Source organism: Stigmatopora argus, chromosome 13, assembly GCF_051989625.1.
Source record: "Stigmatopora argus isolate UIUO_Sarg chromosome 13, RoL_Sarg_1.0, whole genome shotgun sequence".
Classification (NCBI taxonomy): domain Eukaryota; kingdom Metazoa; phylum Chordata; class Actinopteri; order Syngnathiformes; family Syngnathidae; genus Stigmatopora; species Stigmatopora argus.
The window spans coordinates 12,621,105-12,637,296 of record NC_135399.1 but is presented as its reverse complement, the minus strand read 5'-3'; the positions used below and the strand labels follow the sequence as shown (position 1 = coordinate 12,637,296).

The following is a 16,192-nucleotide window of genomic DNA, read 5'->3' as shown; positions in this document are numbered from 1 at the left end:
ACAGGTTTTTCCTGCACAAACTGCTGAAATTGGACACTGCAAACAGTCGAGTGAACACTCAGCAAGGAGTGTAACACATTTCACTTTGCACGGAAAGCACAAGAACTCTTTCTGTGTTACTCTCCGCCACCGGTGATGCGTACGCTTGGATTTTCACGTCAAACACCATTAAAGAGGCAACAAGGTAAGTAACCTTTCTATTTCAGGGGGGATACACTTTCCATCAACTTTAAATGGACTGGAAAGCATAGCAGAATAGTCATGTTATGTTCACACAATTAATAACATGAAAAATAGGATATTAATGGTGATATGAGTGGAAAGTGCTGACTGGAATATGACTTTATTTTTTTTTTTTTTAAATGCTCTCAATTTTATTGTATTGCATGGAAGTACATACTTATTTGTTCTCCAAATAAGATGTGAGCACTGATTGACAACTGAATTCAGCGTTATTTTTGTGTGGGTTTTATTGGCATTTAGCCAAACAAAGTAGTAGTCACTGTAATCCCACTCCCAGTTTGTTTAGTCAATTTAAACAAAACAAATGAAATTACACTGTTTTGATTATACAGTTTGCCCATGGTTGCTTAATACCAGCAGTGGGGAAATTTAATTTACAATGACCTTATTGTTTATTGTGTGTTTATCATGTTTAAGTACAATATTAGAGTGGGGTATTTTCCAATTAAAACAAATCAAACCTTTTGGGTTAAGAGGAGAAGAGTGTTTGAGCAGATTAATTATCACGATTGTGTTTTAATGGGTACAAATATTTTGGAGTGCTATTTTTTTTCTCCAATTGATAAACATTTAATTTAATGGTGTCTCCTTTTTAGTCCATTAGGAATAATGATTTGAGAAATATTGTCCAGAGAATTGGCGAGAGGGTAATAGGTAATGTTTGAGAATTCATTGAGGCCTTGAAATATGCTTCTTTGCATTGCATCCACGTGGAAGGCCTGCTTGTGTTTTGTCTCCCTGTAAACTTGATCTGGCATTAGTCTTCTATTTTCTGCAGCCAAAACATGAGTTTGTCGACCTCAGGTGGATATGTATAGCAAACATCCAACAGTATATGTAATGTATATTTCTTTAGGTGTGTATATTTATGGTGGTATTGGTATTGCTACTCAAATGATTGTTTAACTGCTGATCTTGGAGCTTGTAATGCAAAACCAGTTTCCCTGCGCTAAGACAAACCATTTGCCACTGAATAATCTCATACAATGAGCTGATGACAGTTTATTTAATTATCGATCCAGACTGATTAATTATTAGACAACTCCGATCTGCATTTTGCCTTCTTTAACAACACACAAAAAAATCATTTATCATTAAGTGATCTTTGCCTGTTAACTCTTATGAGTGCAGCAGTCACTCCTGTAAAACATTACCTTTTAAGATGTCCTAATGCCAACTTAATGCCCGCCCCTACAACCAAGGCAATTTGCTGACCTGTTTTCTTTCATCTCATATCTGCAACACTATAGCTATGAGCCTATTGCAGTATATTACACAGTTTGTTTGTTAGTGACTATAAATTTACACACACCTCTTCAAATACAAGAGCATTACCTCGTATAACCTGTACAACTCAATGAATCTTTTCATGAGGGGAAGTGAAAATAAACTGACATTATGTGGTGCACACCATTCTTATGACTAAGGCACTGTAGAGGAATCCAAATAATGGCCTTGAAATAAACTTGGTATAATAAAATCATGCTAAAGGGGCTTGCTACTGCTTAAGCACCTTGTTACAGTAGGGGACACTGGATAAAATGTAATAGATCACGTTTGTGTGGGAGGGGTCAGTCAGCTTGCCCTACTGAGGCAGCCTTGTGTGGCAGCAGATGAGCCAGATGACTCATGTATACAGTATGTGCAAGTGGAGGAGCACACGACAGTTCACTCTTCCAGTCAGTCACTCCGGTTCCAACTATCGGTCTCTTCTGACCTGTCGTTGTAGATGATGATGCCTTGGATTTAAGCGAGGTGATATGAATAACGCACTGGAGGACTTATCTGAAACTCTTGGTCTCAAAGTGGATATTTACCAGAGTGACCAGAGGAGTGGGAGTTCACCTCTCATCTCCTCAGAAGACCCTCTACTCACACCAAATGTCAAGAGGACTTCACCCTGCAGAGGCAACAGGTATGATGACAACATGACATCTTTATTGTTTATTTTTTTTCTTCTCTCTTCAACATAAAGTAGGAGGAATGATTGAAACGGTCAGAAAAAAAAACACGGTGGACATGTTTGAATACCCCTGGCACCTGTTGCCTTGTGCGAGATAATGAGTAACTCAGTAACTGCTGTTTGCTGAGTGGTGCAGAAAGTCAGGAGAGGAGAGCCTTACTAGGAAATCCATTGAATTTGATTTATTTAAATATTAGTTTTAAGAGCAGATGCAATAAAAAAAAGTCAAATTGGATGCATGGACTAACTTTGTGTTGCAGAACCACATTGGACTGTTTATGTAAACATAATGATTATTTGAATAAAATGAATAGACAATGTGGACCATGCAACACGAGTCAAATGTTATATTAGTAATGTAATACAATATATATAATTAAGTTTTATTTAACTAATCTATACTATTTATTATGGCACCCTGATCATTTCTCTATTGACAATGAATCACTAACCAATTTAATTGATATATTTAACAATTTATCTCAGTATTAATATGAGAAAATCAATTAAATAATACACAAGCATTCTTCAGTTTTGAGCTAATTTCCGTGCTACTTTCAATGAGATTTCTTTTTTAAGCATTCAGATACGTGACTTTATTCTCCAATACAAAATCTGTATCTAAAATTCAACGTTTACAAAGATTATCCTAATTTTTAATGGACACATTGTATTTTTAACTGTTTGTCGTCTAAAGTTACACGTTTGATTGGAAATGTCTTACATTTTGTTTTATTTTCTCCACTGGTGTGATGCATTTCAATGGCTTGGCTTAAGAGTGTGGTTGTGTTCATCAGGTCAAAAAAAGAGGCCAGAGATGTGTCACCTTGTTTTCCTGAAAGTGTCGCACCAACGCACTCTCACTCCACTACCGACACTTTATTACCTTGGACCAAATCAAGTGCAACTCAAGTAAGCACAGTCCTGTTATTTAGAGATTGATTGATTCTACAATATTTTTCGCGCTATAAAAAACCCCTCAAAATTCTTTATTTCCCCCCAAAATTCACTCTAATTATTCTGGTCCTGCTGACCTCAAACCTAATTTTTAATGGCATGGCCTCCTATTTTCCAAACCCCCCTATGTGTTTGATTGAAATCATTAATTTGTCCATTAAGTAACATGGTTCTTTTCCTCTATTCTTTAGGCCATTGTTATTTTTTCATTCACTTCTGTACAGTTTGTAAATCAGTTTCAGAGAAACAAAATGATCTGCGATTGGTGTTTATTCAAGTTTATTTACCTAGGGGTTAAATAAATAAATAAATCGGCCACAAAGATCCCAACACACAAACAAAAGCTGACATTAAAATGTTAAATGAAATATTTTACTGAAATTTCAACCTGTTTATACCATTTTGTCAATATAACTTTAGAATTAAAAGCAATGAATGGAATCAGTGATCAATTCCCCTTTTTTTTGGACGTCGTCCGTGCACCCCCCACGCTTTTCTTTTCAGTTGTTCCCATCCCCATATGCTGGTTGGCGAGAAAATTTACCGGTCAACTGTGAGAAAAAGATTAGAGACCGCTGAACTACACCAACCAAATTGAAATACTCCAAAATTCGAACCCAGACTTTTGCTGTGTTTCTCACTGACAGTTTAAATGCTGCTCACTTTTGTCACAGGAAAAAAATGCATCTGTCATTTCCCAGGGTTATAAATGTTGCCTAAAGCCTAAATCTGTCACACTACATCACATAAACTGCAATTAGATGCCGATTCCGTCGTCTAATTTGGGAATTACTATACATGCATACATCAATCAGATGTCAACTCTTCGAACATCTTAACATGTATGTTTTTAGTATCTGGGTGAAAGTTAGAGAAAACAGTCATTGCTCCATGATGGAGAGGATGAGATTTGAAAAGTACATTTACGATATGGTATAGCAACAACAGGGATAAAATCACATGTTCAGTACATTACAAATAGAACTTAATTGATGTTTGTTTGATTATTGATGTAATGCCCCTCAGTAATTTTTCATTCTTTTGCATAGAAAAGACATCTTTTTTCACATTCCCTCATGTGGGCTTATTTTTTTTGAACGAACATGACCGAGAGGTGTCAGCACAAGGGAGAGAATCCAGTGGTTGTACGAAACAAAACACACTTTTGGGCACTTAACATAACAGGTGGTTGGTGGTCTGTGAGTCAAAAATATGTACGTTGCACTTGAGTTTTAGTCGCTGACTATGAAAACAAGTGCGACTTATCATCCGGAAAATACGGTATTTATAAAGAAATAAAAGATCTATACGCCTTTTATCAAGTTTGTCCGTTATTGATAGCTATAACAATGATATTGATATTAACACAATGTTGTGAAAGCGTGTCTCCCGAAGCAGTTGGCAACAAGCACAAGTGTTTATTTTTCCCAAAGGATAATTAAGAAATTGTTGTTTCTTGTTGTTTAGTGTTTAAGTGGCTGTGACTTGTCATTTCAAAGCTTCAATTCAGAAACATATACTTTGATTGGTGCAAGTCAATAAACATGACATTCTTCTGCACTTTTTAGTCCAAGTCAAGCAGTACTGTTGTGACAGCTTAAATTGTAGTTCAAGATCAACTATTTTTAGGAGATTATTTATAGTAAATTGCAATCCTTTGGAAACATGGGAGAGAAATGAACTAGAAGGAGAACTTTTGTGTGGCCTTGAAATTATAAATCATAGGAAACCATAAAATGGCATCTTGATGTGAGTGCTGTTTGTACATATACTTGCATGCTGTATATACATTTACGGTTATGCTAATTGACCCTTCCCGGGGATTCTGATTGGATCAAGCCCGGTCAAGGACAATGTGTCTACAGCGGCTTCTGTTATGAGAGTAGTGGAGACTTTGTTATCATCTTGGCTCCATTAATTCCAATTTATTTTAGCTATGCGATAAGTACCCGCGTCTGACTGTCTGGACTCTCACTAGTCCGACTGCTGTGTTGGGAGATAAAGGTCTGGGAAGGGTGCTCCTTCTTCTACTGCTGCACCGTTCAACTCTTGTGAGTAGCCAGCGTGGACCATGATTGGTGCCAAATCTGCATGTTGTCTTTTGTGGGCTTGAACGTGCAACTCGGGGAACAAAATAAATCTATTGTAAGAGCTATTCAGGGGCTTTGCTCAATCGATGGTAAATCCAATTTTGTTCTGGTACCTTATGATATGGCCTGTGAGTGGACGATCAGTCAGATTTGACGAGGGCTCGTTTGACAGCTTCTTAAGTAAAACAAAGGAGCCATTGTGCGAGTACAATGCAAATTGCTGAGTAAATAGAGCATGATCATGAGCAGGTATAGACAGTACTTGAATTTTCCTTGCCCTACATGACCTTGTATCTTTAAATAAAAATAAAAACATGTTTCCTGCAGGGTTTCCAGAAAGAAAAAACGGGAAAGAACGGGAAGCTTTTGCTTTACCAAGGACAAAGGAGGAGTTTGTGTTTTAGGGTGGCAACGTTGCTGGTTTCTCACACTTAAAGAGCAACGGATCTGACTCGTGCAGTAAATTTGGAGTTACATATGTTATTCATATTATAGCATTGTACGCCTGGTGTACACGCATTTGGTTAAAGGGTGAAGAGCATCCTAAATAGTGACTATGTATGGAGGTTTTGACCATTTGTTGAAGATTGAAGCATGAACTTCCGTGCAAGAAGAGTAACCTTGCCTGCCATCACACCGCTTTGTCTGGAGAAGCGGGTAGGATCTGACATCTCTATTATTTTAGATTTCACTATATATATTGAGAAATTCAGGACATTCTAGTTGTCATGTTGAATAATGTTCAATTAGTTTAATCGTCACTGGATATGGCGTTTAATAAATATACTGTAAAAGACAAAAAGCTTTGGAATTCACCATTTATATAATTTTGTTTTAATAAGGTTTTAGATGTTATAAACTGTTGAGTTCATTTTAAAGCATTAACTAATCATGCATATATTTTGTTCCTGCTTTTTTAACACCCTCACTTTTATATTTTCAAAATAAAGTATTTTGACTAATGAAATATAGTATTTTGTAATAAGATGACACAGTGGGCGTGCATTACGCACTTCTTGGTTCAAGTGTTTGATCGTAAGCTGTGACCTTTCTGTGTGGAGTTTGCATGTTCTCCCCATGCCCCAGGTACTCTGGTTTCCTCCCACATCCCAAAACCATGCATAAAAGAAAGATTGAGCACTCCAATTTGTCGCTTGGTATGAGAAATATAGTAAAGTGTATATGTATGTATGTAAATATACATATATAATTAGAAACATATATGTAAATTTGATTTCTTTATATGGGAAGTTAAACTTGTCTCTCAAGGCACTACTGTACGCATATTTTCATGTAATTCCCTCGAATGTCAGGTGTGCAACTAAACTGCAGTTAATTGATGGCGACAATAAAAAAGCAGCGATTAAAGTGAAAAGGGGCAGTTAAGCAAAAGGTTATTTGCTTTCCCCGAATCTTTGCGGCGACTCACTCCGAGCTGCGTGTGCGGCTAGACAAAGCTGGAGGCCATCTCCTCACCATCACTCAGATAGAGCTGCAGCTGTGGGGGTGCGGTTCAAGGTTAAAGCCGACGAGTCTAATTGGCCAAGTGGCGCACGCTGTCCCATCCTTGAAATAAGGTCAACAAGACCATTGTGCCGCACACGCCGGCAATGTGTAGATTTACGCTTTGCTTGCCGTACTCTTTTGCTGTACGCCGTTGGAATCTTAACCACTCTCCATGCCAAATTTGGATTAATACTGTTTACCTAATGATAAACGAATGGGTGGGATCAGCATTGATAGTAACAGTCTTCTCTGTGGGGTATTGAGTTCATCTCTGCACTTATTTCATGGCATCATTGTGCAAACAAAAATCCCAATAGAAGATTAATTTTGTCATATTAGAAGTACTACCACAGTGCTAAAGTTTTCCATTATGTTCTTTGATTAAATGTTTCTGGAAACTACTCACTTCTGTTCATTACACCACTTTAAAAAGCGAAGTGCAGCTAGTTTTATTCTGTTCACTTTCTTTTATAACTCTATTCAATACAATGACTGCTTTCCAGATGAAGGGGGAAAAAAACCTCACTGACATTTATTTCAAATAGACGACAACAGAAACAAAACAAAAAATATCTGTATTCATGCGAAGGCCGCTGCAGGAAATTGTTAATTTGATTTTGCCACCTATGCCACGCCTCAATTTTGTCCCATGCAAATGTGTATTTTTTCAATGCTATTTATTTCTGACACGCAAATTGGGTGACACTACTTGTCCTTGTTCCTGTATTCTTTTTTTCAACATAGTATAAAGTAATCATGCGTGCTGTTCTTTAGCCTGCAGCTGTCCCACGGACCAGTTACAAAGCTATTGGTTTAACTTGGGAAGGTCTCAGCGTGCGGAGGCTTAAGAGCCACACAGAAATGTAAAAAGTGAATTATGTCATAGCTGTAACACTATAACTAATCCTATACAAGAACTGTATAAAATAGAAGTGAATTTGCAGTAAAAAAATGTTTTGATTTGCATATACGGTTTGTGCTTGTAGGTAATTAAGATTTATAATGAAGATAAGACCAGCAGAGCGGTGGAGATCCCCAGTGACATTGTTGCCCGGGACATATGTCAGCTGTTTGCCTTGAAGAGCCAATGCATCGACGAACACAGCTTGACTCTTTACGAGCATCTCTCCCATCTGGGAATAGGTAACAGTTTCCTTAATGGCAACTAATTGTCCACACTGTGAGAGGGCTGGCCCTGATTCATAGGAAACAAGCAACCACATGTAGTGGTTTCGTCAACAACCAATCAGATACCTTTTTATAAAATTGCATTTCTATTTTAAAAAGTTGTGTTCACTTGACAATATATCCACTATAGTAGTCATATATTCTAAACAATTGCAATATCTCAAAACAAAATATATCTATTGCTAATATATTTGAGAGCTTCGTAGACCCCAAATGTCAATGTTATATAAGACATCAGAATTATGTTAAAAAAGCATGTGGAAACTAAAATTAAAGTAGAAACATATCTTCATCAATGTTTTGTGCATTTTTGAATGATAAAAATACTTCTTGCAGAGTTCCTTGACTTGAGTGATGTTATATATGTGAAGTCTAAACCAATGCTAAAAAGAACAACTGGAGCTTGAAAATCATAGCAAAGCTCACCATTTATTTATCTTATTTGTATGATATCTGAAGTCTCTTATTTTAACAGTAATGGTGTCAAAATCATGGGCCACAGCAAATTAGGAAAATATCCCTCAAAATCGCCTGCGCAAGAAGCTTGAGTTTAGTCTAAATGCGGATCCACTTCTCAGTTTCAACACTAGATGTAGCTAGGCACTTAAATAGTGCCTCTCCAATGGGGGTGGTGGTAAATCTTCCACTTTGCTGGGAGAAAAAAAAACCTTGGTCACGCCTGTTCTTATCTGACAACACAAATGAGGGGGGAAAACATGATCATGTCGTTAATCCCTCTTTTGTTATCTAGAAAGAACAATTGAAGACCATGAGTTTATTATGGAGGTGATATCCAGTTGGGGGATGGATTCTGACAACAGGCTAAATCTTAGAAAGAATTATGCCAAATATGAGTTCTTCAAGAAACCCTCGGTAAGTTTGTGATGGAAAAAATACTGGAATCATGTCATTTTGTCATTTTAACACTGTTGTATCTTTTTTTTTTACTGCAATGTGAATTTTCAAATGTTCTCAAAATTCTTCTAGGACTTCTTCCCTGATCACATGGTGTCCATATCCTGTGAATCCAATGGGATAGTGGATCATTCTCAACTTGTACAGGTGTCAACTCTTACCTTATCTTTTGTATACTGTTCATATTCCATGTGTACATAATATGTTCAGGGCCAATTTATCACTGCTTCTAATAAAAGGGAAGCTTTAAAGGTAACAATACGCTGACACTACACATGAGTGGACAGATGTATGTCGTGAGCGATTGGCAGGTTAATCTGTCTTTTTCCTCAAAATGTAATTTGGGATTCACTGTACACCTCTGTTCTCTCTATTGATTAACATGTCAAAACAAACCAACAGATATTTCTCAGCTCCAGCACGTGCCCAGAAATTCACGGACATCTTCATTCCAAAGAGCCAAGCAAGAAGACCTGGAAGAAGTTGTACTTTATCTTGCGGAGGTCAGGGCTTTATGTCTCCAGCAAGGGAACTTCTAAGGTCAGTGAGCTAACGTGAAACGGCTCCACAGCATGCAAGAGATAACACTGACTGTATAATATTTTAATTACAGTGGTTATATTTGTAGCATCATCCTGAAGTCTGTAAATATTTTGGTTCATTTAAATTTCCACACAAGGACGCCCAAATACATTTTTTTAAATGAGGGCTTCCTCACAACCAGGAATCATTATCTTTCAAGCACTTTTATAGAAGAGTTTGCACTTCACTTGATTTCCCGTAGACTAAACATTGAGACAGGAATAGAAACAAAAACATCTTCATTTTATCTGGGTAGATTTGTTCTAGTTGTTCTAGTTTGTCGACACAAAAGGTCACCGGTTCATCTGCTGTTCTATCTCGGTCATGTTTCAAGGGAGTAGTGGAACGGGCCGAACTTGATTTGCCTCGCAGCAGCCTAAAGGCATTAAGAACAGGCTGACGATGAAGACTTCTCGGCAAGCTTATTTTACGCTAGTGAAAACACAAAAGGAATCCTAAGCGAGGTTTAATAAAAACCATGATTGGTGGAAACACCACAAAACATTTTAGCGTGCAGAATTATTCAAATATGGCATAACCTATTAAATACCTATCTGACATGACATTGAAAACATTGTAAAGGCAAAATTGTTGATGCAAGGGTTTTTTTCAATCTTATTTGATTACGCATGTCTACTTAATGTTATAGTTGTGACCTTGGCATTTAAACATTCACAGTAGGTCATGATGAGGTCATTATGAAAAATGCCTACAAATCTTTTAACCTGCCCACAGTGGACCTTTGTTGTCAACCGCTGTTGTCAGTGGCACGTTATCGCGCTTGTGTGAGCGCAAACATTAAAATGCTGCGCTATTACTTGAAAAGGGAGGGAGCGAGACACATGAATGTGTCACATGAAGGCTGAACAATGGTCGTCTTTGTGAGTCTTTTTTTTCCATGTAGAGATTTATCTTTGGACCTGTTGTTGAGTCTTTCTCCATTTAGTGCTTTAGTGACATGTGACATATGCACTTCATATTAATTATGACGATATTACTTGGATTCAGCTCGGCCATAGCTATATAACAAATCAATTTTAGCTCACTTGTCCTTACATTGCTAGCTGGCTATTCTGACATTGACAGGTGGTGAGTTCAAGGTGTATGCATTTGTGGAGAGATGAAAATCTCACTTTCGCTTACATGCATGATGTTATGTAGCAACTATATTTAGAATAGAGCTAAAACAAATTCCATATTGGAGATAAAGCAGGTTTTAGGTCAATAGTTTAAAAAGAGAAGTAAACACTTTTACTGATATGTTACAGACAACTACTCCAAATGGTAATACTAATAATTTCAAGTTTTTACCAAAGCTCATTACTAATTTTGTAATGAATTTCAGATGATAATTTTTATCCTTATAATGCAAATTACAGGATCCTTGGCATCTTCAATTTATCACTGACTTCACAGATTCAAATGTCTATACATTGCTGTCAGCCAAAAAAACACATGGGGCTCCTACTGACTTCGGCTTCTGTGTCAAGGTATTGTTTTAATGACCCATGTGGCTAAAACTAAAATGTTTATTTTTTTCTAATAATTTTCTTTATTAAATTGTCTGCAGTCCTTAAAGTGCACTTCATCTCGGGATTTGAAGCTGCTGTGTGCTGATGACGAGCAGACGAGGATGTGTTGGATTGCAGCGGTCCGATTATTTAAGGTTGACTTAATTTTTTATCTAACATAAAACAGTTAAACTCTTAACTAGTTCCATTTTTTTTTAAATCAATAAAAACTGGGTGCTTTATTTTAATATCTAATGTTACAACTTAGGATGCACTGATGTTGGAATATGTTGGAAGACAGTTAGGAATAACACATTGTTTCTCAAAATGCAATGAAATGAACGATGTATAGGTCGAGTGTAAGAATGGCTTCAGAATACTAAAATGTTATTTTCCATTATACTTGTCTGTTTCAGTTTGGAATGCAACTATACCAAAATTTCATACAGCCACACCAGAAACAAAAAGCTTCCCCAATGGTAAGATGGTTGAGAAAAGATAAAGTCTAGTATCACTTGTGCCATTTGAAAAATCATGTGAATTTGCTTGGATGAACAAATAAGGAAATCTGTGTAGTCTTTGTGGTAGTTGTTATATAAATAGTTCGGACAAATGAGGCACCTTCGGTTAATGGTGTCCCAGAGTAGCCCGAGACCCAGCTGGCGGGGCTGAACTAAACCTATTTATGGCATACAGACTTGTTCATGAACTCTCTGTTTTCTAAAAATAACACTATCAGATGCTCTAAAATCGGACAGCTCATCAACTCTCCTTTCAAGTGGGATGCTTGTGTTATGTGACCAACAGTCTTATCCAAAGGAAAAAGAGCTTACCAATGAGTAACAATCATGTAGCCTGTTACTCATTGGAATCTCCTTTCCTTCTGTATTTTCAGCATAGTGTTATTATTGTTATTATCTAAAAGGGGAAAACCAGAATTTTGTTATTTAATTAGTAACTGAAAATAAAACCGTAGACCCACACAATAAATATATGTCCTCATTTTACTCAAAAGAGAAATAAAATCACTTTGATGGAACACTGGCACGTAAAGATCCGCTTCAACTTCAGCTCTGTTATTTTTTGTGGGGCATTTAGATAAACACTTATACAAAATGGCAGCGTACAAAATGACACTGCGTGTAAATACATATAGTGCAAACAATGGATGCAACATTGACTGAAATAATGATCATAATTTTAGCGGAGCATCTCGGAGAACTCCCTGGTGGCAATGGACTTTTCTGGACAGAAGAGTCGAGTGATCGAAAACCCTTCGGAAGTTCTCTCTGTGGCTGTGCAGGAAGGCCTGGCGTGGAGGGTGAGTTACAGTGAAACAATTGTTGAAAACCCTAATCCATTACAGGAGCTCTTCAGTCTAAAATGTGTTCACGGAATCTTTGTATGGGTTTTTAGAAGAAAAGCTGCCACCGTCTGAGTGCACATGGAAGCCCTTCTGCATCCCAAAGTTCACTCAATATAGGTTGGATTTATTTTTGAGCAAGTCTATTTCTTGGTTAAAAAAAAAATCTTTGCAAACAGTATCAAAAGTAATCTCGCAGAATTTATTTCAGCTCTCCATTCAGCTCAGCCCTGGTTCCACGGGAAGCTATCACGAGATGAAGCTCAGCGTCTGATCACTCAGCAGGGTCCCATTGATGGGTAACAAGCTCTGTTGGCACAAACATCACTGGCCACAACATTATGTACACACCTGTACAAACTAACAATGTCCAACACGAGAACTTGTTCTTTAAAAAAAATGAATCAACTTTTGATTTCAGGTTATTTCTTCTGAGGGACAGTCAGAGCAACCCCAAGACATTTGTACTGTCAATGTGCCACTTGCAAAAAGTCAAACACTTCCAGATCTTACCTGTGAGTGCCTTGAACCAGAGAATAGCATGAAACACGGATGTGGAAAAAAACTGTAGTTTGTCCTCATAGATTTTGATTTCTCTCTATTATCATTACCCATTCATTTGAATGATTTTCTAAGACTGTCAGTAATTTCTCATCCATTAACATTCTATCTCCATTCTAAAGGTGGACGATGCAGGGGAATTGTCCTATAGCCTCGACGACGGTAACACGCGCTTCTCAGACTTGATTCAGCTTGTGGACTTTTACCAGCTGAACCGTGGCGTGCTGCCCTGCAAACTCAAGCAACACTGTACCGGGATCACCTTGTGACAATCGGGACCAGCGCCGTCAAACCCTCACAGGCACCCCTGCTCAAAAGGCCACTTTTTGGAGTGTTTCTCCACAGTGATTTTGTGCATAGAAGAAAAAATGATGCAAACACGTGTAAGGTGTGTCAGGATCGCTCACTGTATCACACCTCATGATTATATTTTAGAAGTACTACTTTATGTATTCATTTTGCAATGGTTGGGAGATTTGTTTTTTAAATCCTCTTTGTTTGATATATTTCATGTCTATGGATAAATAAAACTTCATTAAAAATATATAAATAACATATTTCAAACCATCCAATATTGTACTTAACTATTTTTTTTAAATCTTGTAATGAATAAAGCCTGCCTTAACATTTGTAATAAATATTTTTTATGTTGTCACAGGTGCAAGGTGTCAAATTCTAATTTTGTTGCGGCCTGTTCGCTTATTGCACAAAATATCTCACAAAGGCAGTAAAACAAATAACAAATATATACAAGGAATGTAGTAAATCGTGCGCATTGTGATATTGTCCTTAGCATGTTCTCAGTTAGTTGTCATTTTTATTATGAAAGTCACATTTTTAAGTGCTCACAAAGACCAAGATAAACATCCAATAAATCATGTTACAGCCTGATTTTACTTTTATGTAAAGATAATAATTTCAGGATTTATCCCTTGAGCTGATTTGCATATTAAGTTTCTCAAAAATAATGAGCTTTACCTTCACCTGACACGCTTGCTTCTTTGTTCACTTATCTACCTTGAAAAGTTTTTATTATTTAACGGCAGGCCCTTTTAGTTAAATTTATTTGCTGTATATTGCACGTGAATGCCGTACATTAACCCAATATTTCCAATTGTGATTTAATATATTCTACACACACTTTACACTGATGTACTATACATTATTAGTGGTGCAGGTGCGGATCATCTCGTGACCAGTAGATGGTAGTAAAATCATTTTGTTGGCCCTGTTCCAGTTTTGATGTTAGAAGTCAAAAGATCAATTGAAATTGGAGTTCATTTCCCCCCAAATTAAATACCATCAACAGTGCACATTATCAGACTAAATTCCTGATAAAATCATTATCAGCAATCACTTATCACAAATGAACAAAGTGAACACTTTTCAGAAATAACATTTGATAGCATAAAAAAGAATTTTGTTGTATTTTCTGCCAACGTATTAGCCCTGTTAGATTAGGTCATATTCACATTATCAAGCCTATACAGGCCTTCCGCGTATTCCCTTCCTCTAAGGATGCGTGCAATTATTACAAGTGCAATCAATGAGTCATGCTCTCACTCGTGTCTGATTTTACTCGGAATAAACCCTGCAAACGGACAGAATGTCTCATCTGAAAGCATGTGTTAAACAAGCTTCTTTGTTGTGATATAAATGCACTGCCCTGATTCCTCTCCTGCTCTACTTCAAAAGCAGTTTTTTTTTTTTTTTTTGAACGGGTGTATACTCACATCCGGAGGAGGCGTGCACAAACACACAAGTCTTAAATGTACCCCTGCTACTTAGGTCTTGTGCTAAATGTTGTTTTGGATGTATTCTTGCCATTGATCGGCGCCTGGCTGCAGGGGGAAGAATGGCAGCTGGGAGAGAATGCGCTTCCTTTAATGAATTCATCCAACACCGACGGCCTGTGGACACCACATTTCTTCCAGCTAGGACAGCTTTCTTTCTCAAGCTCTTTTCCTTTCTGTTCTTTCTTGGCCCTCACGGACAACCAAAAGCACTCTTAGCACTTTACACCTCTCCGCGTTATTGTATTTCAAATGTACTTTCACAGAAGTATCAATTTAACCACAGTTTTTTCAATGCAAATATTTAGTGGGGCACTGAACATTTAGGTAGACTATATACTGTGCCCCAAAAACAACAGTACACAAGTGCCAACTTTGGATTCTTTGTTTTTGACTTCTCATGAGAGTGTCTCAGAGAGAATAAAAAAAGGGATTTACTGTAGAGAATTACAGTATTTTGCCTTCTGTTGACCAGTGATCCTTCATCCTAGCTCCTAAATGAAGAGGCATTGTTCAGGTGATTTGTACTATCTAGTGTTGAAACCGAGAAGTGCAGCTGCATGGAGTCTGAACTTAAGCTTCTTGTGAGGATATATTTTATAATGTGCTGCCTGTCAATAAAAACTGGGCTGCAGGCTGTAGTTTGGACACCATTGTATTAGAATTTAGATTGTTAATGTTAGTCAGTGTTTTAGATAACATTTAGACCAGGAGAAAGGGTGGTAAATTGAATGGATTTTTGAGTAAATGTGATAGCAAGCAAACAGGATTTGTAAATCATGCATGTATTTTCTGTCTCTTATACGGATTATTTCATTTTTCAGAGTAGTGTCGGGAAATCCTCTAATTGGAAATAGTTTTTGAAGTTCGCAATTTTATTTAAAGTGGAGTAAGACCCCCCCCCCCCACCTAAAACAATAAAATAATAATTAAAAAATGTCCTACAGAATTTCAAATAATTCTATCTGTTTAAAGGGAGTTCACCAAATGCCAGGACTGCATGCAAAATGCAAGGACTACAGTAGTACACTCCATTCTCCTAAGTTTCCCACTGCAAGGGAAATAGATGTGGTTATTACTACTTGCGGTTTAAGTGCTTTTTATTTGCCAATTATGGCCATTGGGCTTTATAGATATTGGCTAAACAATCATGTGTGCTTAAAGAGATTATCTCTGTGGTCTCTATGAGGTTATGCACACAACCGTCCTCCCCCTGCTATTAAAACCGTGTCATTATTTGACGAATCAAGGCTGAGGGGTGATTGTGTTTGTTTATACAATTACATTGTGTCCTTTTTATTGAAACTTCCCTTAAATGTGAACGTAACTCATTGAGAAATGCATACAAAGGAGAAACTATTATTCAGAGGACCCCCATGATGAAATATCTAGGTTAGATGCTGTTTTAAATGTGTCAATGTTTAGCATTCTCTTAATCATAAACACTTAGACAGTGCGCGAGGGCTCTTACACTGTGAGCCAAGCAGATTTATTATGTCTGCGATAATTGCCCAGACAGT

At 37.2% G+C, this 16,192-nt stretch overlaps 1 protein-coding gene across 4 annotated transcripts; it reads left to right on the top strand.

Annotated features, from left to right (window-relative positions):
- The first annotated feature begins 59 nt into the window (after positions 1 to 59).
- Positions 60 to 13,543, top strand: grb14 (growth factor receptor-bound protein 14). 4 transcript variants are annotated; one of them, XR_013304624.1, is made up of 15 exons: positions 60 to 184; positions 1,973 to 2,158; positions 3,004 to 3,118; positions 7,746 to 7,902; positions 8,699 to 8,820; positions 8,935 to 9,009; positions 9,265 to 9,402; positions 10,824 to 10,934; positions 11,015 to 11,110; positions 11,372 to 11,434; positions 12,160 to 12,276; positions 12,372 to 12,438; positions 12,530 to 12,661; positions 12,740 to 12,833; positions 13,002 to 13,056. XR_013304624.1 is itself a non-coding variant. In XM_077617236.1 (15 exons), the coding sequence occupies exons 2-15, from the start codon at positions 2,004 to 2,006 to the stop codon at positions 13,146 to 13,148; spliced, it is 1,545 nt and encodes a 514-aa protein (XP_077473362.1). In that variant the 5' UTR covers positions 61 to 184; positions 1,973 to 2,003; the 3' UTR covers positions 13,149 to 13,543. The 4 variants fall into 4 exon arrangements, 3 of the variants coding, with proteins under 3 accessions (XP_077473362.1, XP_077473363.1, XP_077473364.1); XM_077617236.1 differs by having other exon boundaries at positions 61 to 184; positions 12,530 to 12,617; positions 13,002 to 13,543; XM_077617237.1 differs by lacking the exons at positions 60 to 184; positions 1,973 to 2,158; positions 3,004 to 3,118 and adding an exon at positions 5,597 to 5,910 and having other exon boundaries at positions 12,530 to 12,617; positions 13,002 to 13,543.
- The last annotated feature ends 2,649 nt before the right edge of the window (positions 13,544 to 16,192 follow it).